The sequence below is a fragment of the Truncatella angustata genome (assembly GCF_020726525.1).
Source record: "Truncatella angustata strain MPI-SDFR-AT-0073 chromosome Unknown BKA67scaffold_1, whole genome shotgun sequence".
Taxonomy (NCBI): Eukaryota; Fungi; Ascomycota; class Sordariomycetes; order Amphisphaeriales; family Sporocadaceae; genus Truncatella; species Truncatella angustata.
The window spans coordinates 5,714,045-5,727,726 of NW_025763381.1; the positions used below are offsets into that span (position 1 = coordinate 5,714,045).

General features: G+C 49.2%; 5 protein-coding genes across 5 annotated transcripts; 3 read left to right on the forward strand and 2 right to left on the reverse strand.

Moving 5' to 3' along the window:
- Window positions 1–261: 261 nt before the first annotated feature.
- Window positions 262–2,957, reverse strand: BKA67DRAFT_511418 (uncharacterized protein; the record flags this gene model as incomplete). Its single annotated transcript, XM_046097401.1, has 2 exons — window positions 262–1,220; window positions 1,274–2,957. The coding sequence occupies 2 exons, from the start codon at window positions 2,955–2,957 to the stop codon at window positions 262–264; spliced, it is 2,643 nt and encodes an 880-aa protein (XP_045964752.1).
- A 629-nt stretch (window positions 2,958–3,586) lies between these two features.
- On the reverse strand, window positions 3,587–6,730 carry BKA67DRAFT_511707 (glycoside hydrolase family 3 protein; the record flags this gene model as incomplete). The annotated part of the gene is made up of 5 exons (XM_046097419.1): window positions 3,587–4,011; window positions 4,159–6,275; window positions 6,329–6,380; window positions 6,432–6,497; window positions 6,547–6,730. The coding sequence occupies 5 exons, from the start codon at window positions 6,728–6,730 to the stop codon at window positions 3,587–3,589; spliced, it is 2,844 nt and encodes a 947-aa protein (XP_045964753.1).
- Window positions 6,731–7,628: 898 nt separating this feature from the next.
- BKA67DRAFT_589973 (uncharacterized protein) lies at window positions 7,629–8,702 on the forward strand (the record flags this gene model as incomplete). Its single annotated transcript, XM_046104535.1, has 4 exons — window positions 7,629–7,707; window positions 7,771–7,871; window positions 7,964–8,435; window positions 8,494–8,702. 4 exons carry the CDS (start codon window positions 7,629–7,631, stop codon window positions 8,700–8,702), a joined length of 861 nt encoding a protein of 286 aa, XP_045964754.1.
- A 550-nt stretch (window positions 8,703–9,252) lies between these two features.
- BKA67DRAFT_653791 (uncharacterized protein) lies at window positions 9,253–10,651 on the forward strand (the record flags this gene model as incomplete). Its single annotated transcript, XM_046106442.1, has 3 exons — window positions 9,253–9,801; window positions 9,863–9,977; window positions 10,026–10,651. 3 exons carry the CDS (start codon window positions 9,253–9,255, stop codon window positions 10,649–10,651), a joined length of 1,290 nt encoding a protein of 429 aa, XP_045964755.1.
- A 782-nt stretch (window positions 10,652–11,433) lies between these two features.
- On the forward strand, window positions 11,434–11,916 carry BKA67DRAFT_653792 (uncharacterized protein; the record flags this gene model as incomplete). The annotated part of the gene is made up of 1 exon (XM_046106443.1): window positions 11,434–11,916. One exon carries the CDS (start codon window positions 11,434–11,436, stop codon window positions 11,914–11,916), a length of 483 nt encoding a protein of 160 aa, XP_045964756.1.
- Between the last annotated feature and the right edge of the window lie 1,766 nt (window positions 11,917–13,682).

A 13,682-nucleotide genomic window follows, 5' to 3' on the forward strand; every position in this document is an offset into this window, starting at 1 on the left:
CTCAGCTGAATATATCATATTACGATTTCAGATAATGAGTAGGGTAGACGCGCTAAATTGAGATATGAGCTAGATACGCTATGCTTTCAACAAAGGGCCAAATCTGGGCTGCAGATTCCCGGTTCCACCAAGTAATACAGTTAACGCCAACTCCCTAACACCCGCGGCAAGTCCCAAACTCGCGTTGATACTTTTCAACTCCGGCACTAACCGCACCACAACAGACCGTAGCATATAAACCTTCAGAAAGTGAGCCGGTGCTCACTGATAGGGAAAGTGCGTTCCCATGTTGGGTCCGCCTTCAAAGATATACTCCATGCCTTGAGAACCAATATCTGGACCTATAAATCCGCCAAAAGTCAAGCCCATAGCCTGCTCAAAGCCATCACCCAGATTTGAGTAGTCAAAGTCAGCGCTGAAAGAGTTGTTCAAGTAAGGCATGACGCCATTGATACCCATGCCAGAGTCATACATGAATGTTCCCGTGGATGGAACTGCAGAGCTCATCCAGTTGGTGAAGGGCTGGGTATTGATATTGTTGTTAACATTAGCAGCAACGTTGGTCTGGTCACCGTTGCGGTTACCGGTCGCAATCTCGGAGAGAAGCTGTAGTGGCGTGTTGGCAGGGTTGTATTCATTTGTTGGCTGCTGATGCTGTGGAGCAGGTGCCGATGTCATAGCCTCTGCCTTGACAGTGGCGTCTTGCGGTGGGAGCGAAGGTGTTCCGTTGTCAGCTTTCCCCTGCTTCTGAAACCAACTCCTCAGCATGGCCAGAACGAGAATAAATTTGGCAGCTGGCCGCGACTTATCCGCAGCAGCGACATCGCCAAACTTGGCCAGTAGCTTGTCCAAATATTCTTCCACCTTCATGTTGTCCTTGTTGATCACCCTGCCGAGTTCAGAGTTTGGCGTACTAGCACTAAAGTACATCTTGATTAAGACGACCACAGCGTAGGCCACTCGTACGAAATTAAAGACGGGTAGGCAGCGTATGCTATAGACATCCATTGAGAGAAACGTGTCGAATATGCCGTCGATGGCTGTGAGACAAGAGCTCAGTGCACCAATGTGGGCGGCTGTCAGAGACTCGTTGAGGCCGGGCACAGGATCTCGGAGAACCTCCGCATTGCACGGGGGTCGCATATCCTCCGCCTTCTCCACATATAGCGCTATCTCGTGCATATAGAGACTGAGGACGTGAAAACTGAGGAGAAGAGAAGCTGGGACGAATTAGTGTGTGCTCTAAAAGCCATATTGCAGATTCTCCACTCACGCTGCTTCTCTGTTTGAGGGATCGATTCACTGTACTTCTCCAGATCTCTTTCGAAACCCCGAAGAGCATATTGTACCTTGGGCTCTGAAACGTTGACAAAAGTTGTTGGATCGTCCATGGAGAACTGTATTCCGACTTCCTCTGCCAATCGATGGGTCCATACGAGATGGCACAAGTACTTGTCCGAAGGTGCGGCTTCCGGAGACGACTCCAGGATGTCGATACACTCTGTCATGAAAGAAGTCCATCTGATGAGGTTTGGGCGATGCAATGCCATGGCAACATTTGAGGCAAGGAAGTAGCATGCTAGCCAAGCCCGTCTGGCTTCAATGGTCGTCGGGTCAGGCAGAGGATGCTTTCGCATTGGGTGGTCCTTCCACGTATATGGGATCATACGTTGCTTGCTGCTACTCCGCTTTCTGCCCAAGCCAATGTCGATAGCCATGACTGCACCCATATGCACGAGCTGGTAGAACTTGAGTTCCTCAAAATGCTCCGGCGGATGGTACCAGATAACTCCAACTTGTAGGGCCTGGACCAATTCTAGGCTCTTCTCGCCGTAGACAACGATCTTGTCGGCAAAGAGCTGTATTAGTTCCTTCACGAGCTGGCGCTGTATGTGCGGTGCTTCGGAAGATGCAGCTGCCATGACTGCTAGAAACAGGAGGGGCTTTGTTTTTCTGACTTCAGCAGCCGTGGTGCCTGGGGGAAAGACGACGGCTGGCAGATGCTTGATCATGTGGTCAGTGTAACGGGCAAAGTAATCATTGGCTTGCTGCATAGTCATGAGTCCTCGGTCGATCATGTCGGTGGTATATTCATGGCGCGGGGGCTCCTTTGGCTGGTGCCAGAGTCTAGACTCTTCGGCAGAGCTCTCCCTGTTTTCGGAGTGTTTTCTCTTCTGGCCGGCCATGCCGGTGGGCGGTAGGAAGAAGGACTGCGCTTTCTCCTGTTCCGGAGTCGACTGGACCTGAGAGGCCTGAGAAGGCGGCGGCGCATGGCTCCATTCTCGCGGCAGGTTGGTGACTTGTTGTTGGGCGCTGCCGAAGGGGTTGTGCTCTAGCGAAGGTAGCTGTGCAGGCCCTCCGCCTCTCGAGGCCTGCAGACTGGCCGTGAGCGCATCAATCTTCTTTTCGAGCTCGGCGACTCTGCTGTCGGTCTTCTTCTGCCTCTTCCTGGTGGGCTGCGTGATGACACAGGAACGGTTGGCCTTTCTGCATCGCTTGCAAGGGCCATTCTCGTCGGCAGGGTCAGGTTCGCACTTGACCTTCAATCCGCGGCATGCTTCGCAAGCTCGCGGTCGCTTTGGATCGTCAGGATTCCCTGGAGTGGTGGCGCCGGGGGCAAAGCCGGGGTTGGGGGTCTCGGGGTCATCCGCTGTTGGATCTGCATTCGCATCTGGGTTTGCATTTGAATTCGCGTACGGATGCTGCACCGTGGATGCTGGAGTGCCCGGGGTTGCGCCATAGCTGTGCACCGGTAGTCCGACCGAGCTTGGGCTGGGACCTGTGGTTGAGGTTGAGGTTGCGACAGGAGAAGGCGCCGACGCATCTGCTGATGCTGATGCTGATGCTGGCACTGGCGCCGATGCAAGATGGGCGGTGTTGTGAGCTGGGCCGCCAGTAAGGGCTACTGAGCTGTGCTCTTCGGCACCGCGAAGTCTGGGGTCAATGCTGTCATCCATGATGCTCGCAGGTGGATTATGTTGCCCAGCTCTGGAACGCGACTTACACCCGGAAGGTCGGTGAGACTGCACTGCGAAGTGCGCGGTAGCCGGTGCCTGCTGACGCCGAAGCTCTGACTCTGAAGGACGACCAAGACCCCAAGGCCCAAGACCAGGACTTGGATATCTTATCTGTCTTTTGAGCCAATCCCCTGCTGGTGCTGGTGCTGGGGCTGGGGCTGGGGCTCGGGCTACTGAAGTAGAGGCCAAACCACGTGATGATAACGTAAGTTACATACCGTGCAGCTCGTTATCGTGTCCCCCAGAGTAAATCACCTGCTGGGGCAATGGGAACAAAGCAACAAGCTCCGTACAATACAAAAATCAGGTCTTCTTCTTTTCTACAGACTTACGCATTGCAAGTCCCCCGGAGAAAACTGCAGAAACGGCAAATTGGTGCACCCGAATGCATGTGTCGTGGTTTTTGACCTTGGGATGCCCAACTGTCAGCACATGTCGTCCTGGCACGGAAAATGAACCAACCGCTTCGGCGTTGGGTGCTTGAGCATGCAACATGGCATTTGGCACGCTCGCTCGCTTGGCTTGACCCACGTACACATGCGAGACAGCATTCCTATGGCTAGACTAGCTTACATGCAACGCATAGAAACGTTTGTGCCGGTAGGAGCTGTCTCTCCGCCGTGCGCTAGCAATGCGAAAGTGTACATCCCTTCCTCCAACTCCCACTTGTTCCAGCGATTCAAAACAGTCAAGTATCGGTCAACATCTATTTCGAGCGAGACGGACGCTTCTTCTCCAGCTTCGAGATATACCCGCTTGAACGCCACGAGCTGCTTCATTGGTTGAACTATCGATGACACTCGGTCCAGGACATATACCTGCAACACATGACTGCCATGCACATTACCAGTATTCTTCACATCCGCTGAGAAGGTGATCGTATCGCCTTTGGCAAATGTCTCCTTCGATGCTACCAAATTGTCCACCCTAAATGTTGTATAAGATAATCCATAGCCAAATGGGTAGGCAGGCGCCGATTCGGCATCTAGATAATCTAGTCACGAAGAAAATGTCAGCTTCACTCTCACCATCACACGTCGAAGCTGCCATTTTCTGGAGTAGACGAGGCACCGCCCCAAATACAAGAGAAAATGAAAACACGACTTTTTTTCCTTCTCATTTTTGTTTTTCCCCCACTTACTTATCTTCCGCGCCAGAAATTTGAAGTTGTAATAGACTGGAAGCTGGCCGACGTTTCTGGGTACCGTTATTGGCAGTCTACCACCTGGGTTCACGGTTCCAAAGAGAACATCGGCGATTGCTTGACCACCCGACTGCCCAGGAAAGAATGTGCTCATCACAGCTGCGCTCTGTGCATAGTATTGAGGAATCGCGAACGGTCGTCCACCTTGGAGCACAAGCACCACGGGCTTTCCCAGCTTGTATATTTCCTGTGCCAATGCATCTTGACTTGGCGCTAGACCAAGGGTCGCTCTATCGCCATTTTCACCATCGCTGTTCCAGCCTGCGCCCAGCGCAAGAACTATGATATCAGACTTCTTCGCTAGTGCGACGGCTCGGCCCACCGCATCTCCGTGGCGACTGACCAGATTCCAGAAGAGTACCATCTGGTGGTTTAAAGATACCACATTCGCGACTTTCTTTGCCAGGTTGAACGCCTGATATTCAATTCGAATGTGGTATACCTCGCCTCTCCGGAACGCGAACGGAGCAGCGCCTGGTGGTGGGCTAGTAGAGTGTTCCTGGATATACGAGTGATCCATGATATTGCTCATGATCGTCCCACTCGACGATAGCCCGTCGGTCCCTTGCATCATGATCAGTTCGCCATCAACAAACAGCCTGACTGTTGTGTTCGCCCCAACCGCGACCCCCAACCAGCCATCAACGTCAGCATCAACAGGTGACATGAGCTCACCTTCCCACACGGCGCTGAAATTGGTCGATGAAAGCCCGGACGGTGGATATAACCCCCAATCCAGATTGGGGATCTCCGTCTTGTGAACCACAGGTTTGTGGAAGTCTGTCGTGGCGAAGTAGGTGGCAGATAAGCCCCGTACGCTGTTGGAAGATAGGAGGTATCCCGGGACAGCATACTGTGAGTTGTACTCCCAAGAATTTGCACCCCAGCTTGAAATCACTTCAATCACCTCATCACCGCTGCTCGTATAGCTGAGCAGGCTCTGCCTCAAAGTATGCGCTGTATCTGCTGGGGCCTGTCCCCATGTTCCAGAATAACCCCCGTAGTTGAGTGTGTCAGCGAAAGGACCGATGAGTGCTATTTTCTTGATTTTTTGTTCTTTCGGCTTCAACGGTAGTGTGGAGTTCCGGTTTTCCAGGAGGACAATACTCTGGCGTGCTGCCTCCAAAGTCAAGTCATGATTGTTTTTGGCAATACCGATTGGGTCAATATCTTTGGGAAGAAGAGGGTCCTCGAACAGCCCAATATCCCACTTCATGCTGAGAATCCTCCGGACGTGAGACTGCAGAGTCGTTATTTTCACGAGCCCATCGGCCACCAATTCTTTCGTCAACTTTGTGTAAGTATCGAGGGGAAAGTCGTAGAACTGCAACATTCCCCCTGCATTGAACCATTGCCGCAAGGCGTCCGCGGGAGATTTTGCCACCTGGTGAACAGTCTCGAGCTGCATGATGCCAGTATCGTCAGCCATGACAAATCCATCGTAACTCCAGTCTTCAAGAGCCTGGTATAACATAGGATGCACGGAAGCTGGTATGTCGTCAAACTCATTATAAGCCATCATCACACCTCTCACGCCGCCGAGCTCAATGGCCGCTTTGAAGGGCAGTAGGAGATCCTGCATCACCTGTCGATTGCCATGCCCCATGAACGGTGCTGCATTGTGGCCGGACTGGGGCGAACCATGGGCCGCGAAGTGCTTTGCGATCGGCACGACAGCATCTGGTTCGGACAGCGACCCGTTCTTTGACAAGCCTGATGAGTACGCAACCCCCATATGCGAAGTGAGCACCTTATCCTCCCCCCAAGCCTCCTGCATCCGGCCCCACCTCGGGTCTAGTCCCAGGTCAAGGACGGGAGAGAAACATGCGTGCACTCCGATGGATCGGGCTTCCGTCCCAATAGCACGCGCAACGCGGTAGACGAGATCAGTGTCGAAGCTAGCCGACAGCCCAATGCTCTGCGGGAATAAGGATTGCTTGAAAGAGCCAACGCCGTGCAGGCACTCTCCCGTTTGCATCAAGGGGACCTTGAGTCGAGATCTGTCGAGGTTTGTCCTTTGTAGGTTATTATAGGCTGAAGCGTTCATCGGATACCTGAACGCGTAAGTACGAGGAAGGGTGATGAATCTTCCAGAATGGTTCCGTACCAGTCGTGCACCATGCCGATTGGAGAATCTGGGCTAGAGCTCATTGTTGAGTCTGGTGGTTGAGTAAGTGAAAGCTCTCTCTACAAGCCGTGATATAACCTACTCCAAAGTTCATCAAAAGGTTCCGGCCCAATGATGTCGCCAGCGAACATGAGGTGAAGCTGTAGCACTGTTACGTTTATTAGCAAACGATTCTCTACTTTGAGGATATTACGTACCCAGATCTTCTACTGTCATATTCGCAAGCAACTGATCAAGAAAGGCGTCTTTGCCCGTGGGAAATAGCCCAAAATCGCTAACAGAGCCATGCTCTGAATGGCCGTCTAGGTCAATTGGGATCTGTAAGGCTAAAATGCCCGCCAGGAGCCCATGGAGTGCTACAAGACCCACGACAGACCACATTGCAACAGCGTAGTAGTGAGGAATTCATATCAAGGTTGGTGTTTGTTCAACCTCTCATTTCATGGTTGAAATTGAACTGGTTCTAGTGACTTCAGGTAACGTCGCATCTCCTTGGAGACAGCTGGAAATGGTTCGGATCGCTGCCGAGCTCCCCGCATGTGGAGATAGATCTATAGCACAGATAGGCACTCATAGTGTTCAAAATGCGATAAGCAGGGATAAACTGGATTCACCCTGCCGACAAAGGTGAGGTGCTGGTTTACCATGTAGCTCAAATCTCTAGAGTGGTTGACTCATTGCCTGTTGAGCCAGGCCTTGAACTTAGTCTACATGGATGCGACGTCGGCTTGCTAAGGTTGAGGCGGGTTGATTCATCGCTGCTATGTGTATACTCCGAAATTTCACGCCATCGGCTTTTGAAAGCTGTCAAATGTCAGAGGAATTGATGCGCTGCCCGACTACCTTGCTTGACTGTGCACGAGTGAAATGGAAAGAGAATACGAAGTATTACAGGATGATTGTAGTCAGCTGCTAGATCTGTCGAACTCGGGTACTTGGAACAACTCCACATTGGAATTACGCCGAGTGATGTTTAGATCTCATGGTCAGACGTTATGCTTATCCAACATTCACGGGCAACAATCTCGCAAATTGTCTCTAACTACGACGAAACCGAACCGAATTTCTCCAAAACAGTCATATATCGCTATCATCATTGGGGAAGATGCCTTGAATCAAAGTTCTTCTGCGGAGACCGTTGAAAATTTCGACTTTGACGCAACAAATGCATAATCTGGCAGCTGGACTAGCTCAACATGATTGTGAGGATAAATATGTCATCTAGACACGAAATGAACGAGAGATCAAACATCAGGTTCATGAAATGAGCACTGGCAATATGGGATCGATAACAATTGATGCGAATGGTTTGTTCGGCGTGAAAGGGTTGGTTGTTGTCGTAACAGGAGGCGCTACAGGTACTGGCATCTTGCCTTGACTATTCGACACATCTGTTGATAGAAACTCACAAAATCTCATAGGTATCGGTCTCATGATCGCACAAGCACTTGAAGCCAATGGTGCCCTGGTCTACATCATTGGTCGCCGTCAAGAAGCATTGGATAATGGTGTCAAATCTGCTGTAAGTGAAGCAAACTTGCATTAACTGACATGAAGTCGAACCAGCGTTCGGACAAGTCGATTCATCAGAAGCCGGAGCCTAACTTCTGATAGAGATATGGAAATATCTATTCAATTCAAGGCGACGTCACTGACAAGAGCGATCTTGAGCGCGCTGTTGCGGAGCTGGAATTGAAGCACGGTTATGTTGATGTTGTAATCGCCAATTCTGGTATTGTTGGGCCAACTCTTGATGGACTCGCCGAGAATGCCACTATTTCTCAGTTTCGAAACCATCTATGGAATTGGAGTTCTGGCTCTTTCAACGAGACCTTCGCTGTCAATACTACCGGCGTTTTCATGACCATCGTCGCCTTCCTTGAGCTTCTGGATAAAGGCAATAAGCGAAGTGATCGCAAACAGAGAAGTCAGGTCATCGCGACCAGCAGTATTGGCGCATACACCCGTCTGCCTGTGCTGGGATATGCGTACGAAGCCTCGAAAGCTGCAGTTGTGCACATTATGAAGCAGCTCACATCCAGTTTGGTGCCTTACAGTATCCGCGCCAATGTTCTTTTACCTGGCTGTGAGTGCCACCTCTCTATCATTTTAGTCGTATAGATCTCTGCTGACTACCGCCTCAGGGTATCCAAGTGAGATGACGCAGGATGTTCTGGCACGGCAAAAGGACGCTGGGTGGCAGAAGGACTTCGTGCCGGAAGAGAGGCCAGGAGACGAGGAAGATATAGCCGGCGCGATTCTATTCCTCGTCAGCAAAGCCGGCGCATACATCAATGGCAATATGCTAGTCACTGATGGAGGTAGACTTGGGATAATTCCCTCATCTTTCTGAAAGTATCAGACAAGCTTCTGGCTTGGAAAATTCTATTTGCCGTGCTTGCGGCTTGGCGAAATACAACAAGATTTGCAGTTGCATGGTCCTCGCAGTTTATGCTCCAGTAGTGCTCGCTTGGCCCAACTGCCAAGACTCACCTGCCGAATCTGTTGTCTGTGTAGCATTTTGAACCTTTATACACCTTTACGCAATTATTAGACTACATTGCGCGAAGCTACCGCCACTTGCCATTGTCCAAGTCCGCTGCGAGTTTCTTGGGACAATTTGGCAAGTCCAGCGCACATCATTTCTTGGCGGCATCTATTCTCGCGGATTTTGGGACTCGCAACGCAATATTTGGCAAGCCGTCCAATCAACTCCTAGACTGTTGCATTATTGGAGATCGGCTCCTCTACCAAAAGCATGGAGAATGTGGCTTATATGCAGTTCGACGCACGACTTGTGCACCAAATGAGGCATGGCTATGTATATAAGTCCCTCATTGCTTCCACAATAGGATTTCATCTGATTCCCACGTCTTCGTTCATATTGTACAAGGTTGAGCAAAATGCGGTCGTCCATAATTAACCTGGTGTTGTCACTGCTCGCAAGTGCTGCCACCACGATTGCGGAAGACGAGCCTATTAATTACGATGGCTACAAAGTCTTCCGCATCAATACCCACGGACACACTTCGGCCATTCGTGAGCAATTGGAGCCTCTGTCACTTGACGAATGGAACCATGAGATTGACCACGTCGATGTTGCGGTTTCGCCAACCCAACTGGCCACCTTTGAAGCACTAGGGCTCGAAGCTCATGTAATGCACGACAACCTGGGTAGCTCGATTGCCGCTGAGTCCCCTTCCACTGCCACATGGAAGCGTCAGGCCAATGATCCGTCCTGGTTCGATTCATACCATAGTTATGAAGACCACATCGAATATTTCCGCGACATTCAGGCGACATACCCTAACAACTCCGAGTACATCTCGTCCGGTTCTTCGGTTCAGAACAGGAGCATCTATGGTCTCCATCTCTGGGGGGCTGATGGCCCCGGAAAGCCAGCCGTCCTGTATCATGCCACTGTCCATGCTAGGGAGTGGATTGCTGCACCTGTAAGGAGACGGCATCAAAATGAAGGACTGTTTGTGATATGTGCTGATGAGGCAATCTCAGGTTGTAGAGTACATCACAGTACAATTACTCCAAGGGTTTGAAAGTGGAGACGAGGATGTTCAAGCCCTCCTGAACAAATACGACTTTTATATCTTTCCCTTTGTGAACCCAGATGGTATGACCTCGGATCACTCTTCGTAGATCACTTTCTAATCCATCACAGGCTTCGTTTATACACAAACAACAAACAGACTTTGGAGAAAGAACCGCCAATCACCACCACCTCCTCCAGCTGATCAATCTTGTTACGGTCGGGATATAAATAGAAACTGGGAATTTGCTTGGGATGCCCCTAATGGAGCATCTACAAACCCTTGTTCTGAGACCTTTAAAGGTCTTGCGGCATCTGACACCCCAGAGAACCAAGGACTAGACAAGTTCGTGCGCCAACTTCGCGACGGCGCGGGAATCAGACTGTTCATCGATTGGCACAGCTACGGCCAGTACATCCTCTCCCCGTATGGCTATCGTACCGACGTATATGCACCTGAGCTAGAAAAATGGACCCAGGCATCTGCCCTGGTCAGTGAGACGATCCGTAACAGCTCGTCACGGCAAACAACGTTTACTTACGGCCCCAGCGGTGCTACTCTCTACACGACAACCGGTGCTGCGCCTGATCATGTCTACAGTATTGGCGGAGCTAACTTCTCGTACACAATTGAGTTGCCGGACACTGGACGTTATGGATTTGTTCTTCCTCCACAGCAGATCAGGCCCACTGCCGAAGAACTTTGGGCCGGCCAGCAGGTATTGCTCGGCCTGTTGGATGAGGATCTCAGCGAGTAGAATTACACAAGGCTTTCGCACGAGCGGCTTAGTACTTCGAAGAAATTTGTGAAGTACAAGTAAACACAGAGCCATATGCCCTCGATCACGATATATATATATACACAGCTTAATATAGCGTTACAAATTACTGGACGTGGGCACTGTATCGCTAACAGCACTATAAAAACTAGGATGCTATCGTAGAATCTTAAAAGTCCATTTTTGCGGGACCGGAGCGTTTTTCGCGTGTATTCAATTACAGTGTTGTTTATAAATACATTGCATCGTTCTTTACACTGTTCGTGAGAAAGTCAGAGGAACCACATTTGAACATTGGCATGATTTTCACACAGATACGAGCTAAACCAAACGTCAGTGCACACGTTGTATGTTTTTCAAGAACTGCCATAAATCCCATTCCCTTCCTTGATTGAAGTCTCTCATTGCTCAAGCAATGCTATATTTACATCCCGTATTTTCCTGCCCATCCCATGATCAGGCCAATTCCTCATTGCTTTCTCCATGATCCCGCTTCCTTCCTACTCCTTGTTGGGATTCTCTAGCAGGTCGAGAACGTCTCGAGATGGCTCGAGGCGCCACTTCAACTTCCAGTCACCTCCAGGAGCTCACGCGATCTTATCCTTGGTGTCGGCTATAAGTAGGCCGTCAAGTAGGATCTTCGGCAACTTAGGTCGGAAATCACGAGGGACCAACTAATTCATTGTGTAGAGACTGTTGCATTCGTCGCAGAAGGTATCATCCTTGTAAGTCTGATGAACAGCGGTACCACTCGTTGACCAATGGACCACTTTATTCTTGTACTCGAGTGGTTCCAGATTGGTAGTAAAGGTGGCAATATGCTCGCCATTGCCTTTGATAACGCCATGATGGACCTTGATATTGTAGTGGTTATTATTACCTTGCTAGACGAGGTCTTCATGATACGCGTGAGACTGGTGGGATATGGTAGATCTGGGGGACGAGAAAAGGCTATCAACCCTGCTCTGGTTGCTGCTATCATCATCATCGCCGCCGCCGCCGATGTCACTCTCTGTGAAGAGAACATCACGGCTTTCGATTGCTCTCAGCAGGTCACGTGTTGGCATTTCCAGGATGAGTGTCTAGATATCTATCAGAAAGCCGTGAAGGAGGCGAAGAGTATCCTGGAAGACACCGAGGTTTTTGAAGCAAGCCCAATCGACAATGATAGTCTTGGCGTCAGCGTGAGGGCAGAGCTGGATCGATTGGTAGATCTCCGGACCCTTAACAATATTCTCGCTTAGGTGGATGATTTTTCCATTGGTAGGCAGCACCTTGATTGGGAAGGAGGTGGTGATCACACCAGAAAATGTGTGGTTATCTTGGTCCGAAGAAGAATCAGAGTCTCCGGAAATACTGGCGTGCTTAGGTATTTTTGTCGTCAAAGAGAGTGGGCACAATCTCATGGGACTAGAAACTCGCCGGCATTAAAATTTTCACTGCGGAAAACTCCTCTTAATGCATACCAGGCGAAAGTTGCCTCCAGTTCACCAACGCCAATATCTGCTGAGAAAGCGCGACCTTTGAAGATAGCTGTACGAACTACTTTAATTTCATGGGTGACGATAGTGCCGGGGTATAATCTTGTCGTTGCCACCTCTTCCAGCTCTGTTGTGGTCTCTTGTAAATCCGTTTTTCCAAATCTGGGCGTAAGTGATGTTTGAGAGTGGCGAAGTTAGGAATTAACAAGATTCAATGGTGTTGATAGTTGAGTGTGACGGTATTGAAAATGAGGTTAATCGGGTCGGATGATCCAAGATTGGGATTGTTCAAGGGTAACTCAGACTTTGCTTAAGAGCTGTGTCGTCCAATAATGATTATGGTACTTGAGGAAAATTACAGAAGGAGCGATGTCCGGGTAAGCTGACTCCTAGAGATATTTGGAGCTGAGTTTGGAACCAACTGGCGCACTCAAGCTCCCTTGCACCAGTGGAAATGGAGGCACCAAGGCGAAAAGAGCCTGTAGTAAATAGGATCAGAAAAAGCCAACTCATCGTCGACCCAGGGTTTAACATGGTAACTCTATGGCCCTCAACCCCATGAGACAAATCCAACAGGAAAATAAAATACACATATGGCAAACTTATGTAGGGGCTTAAAATGGGCAGCTTTTGTCCGAAGGTACTATTATACATTGCGTTATGAGAATTGGCGCTTAATATCATGTTGACTAGATTCTACCTGAACGGGGCAGAGAAATATAGCTCATATCCAGCCTCTTTAACGCTCGGCTAATTTGACACAGGTTGACAAAATGAGGCCAAGGTATGAATGTCGGTATGGCCATACTCTAATGTCCTTGATAGCGTGAAAATGCTTCAATTAACTCTAGGCCAACAATCAGTAAAAACATGATAGCGCTCCTAAATTGACAGGGTAGAATAAGTCGAACTACATGTGATGTGGAAATTAACAAGACCAAGTATGAATTTTTCTTATGAGACTTGGCCACAAAAGATCAAACGGAAATGAGAATGTGACTAGAACGCACTCGTAAAGATATGCAGATTTGGTGTGTTTTATAGTCCCCTAGATCAAACAAAATGTCCAGGCTATGGTCACTGGAAAGACAAGGTAAGCATAAAATATAACATACTAGCATATAATTAGTGTAACTATGCGTAAAAATTACTCATAGTCGAAGAAACTAGCTGAAACGTAAAGAGTAACTTAAGGAAACTTCCAAAGAAATTGTAGGTACGAACCACTTCCATATAAACAGACTGGCGTGCAAATAACACGTTGAGGCCGCTTCTAATGATAGCAGGTATTTTCCAAGATAACAGAAGAAAGCCCAGGTAGAATAAGAAAGCCCTTCAGCCAGTATAATCCACTAGAGATTGTTCTGTTTTAAATATTCAAAAGTGTGATCAGATCTAAATAATATACTGGTTCATGGTCTACGAGCTATTATGTGTTCACTACGTCGTCTGGTTTCTATGATTATACATAACTCATAATAACATATTAGGAATGCTCAAGGTCAGTGGTATAAACTCCTATTTGTTCT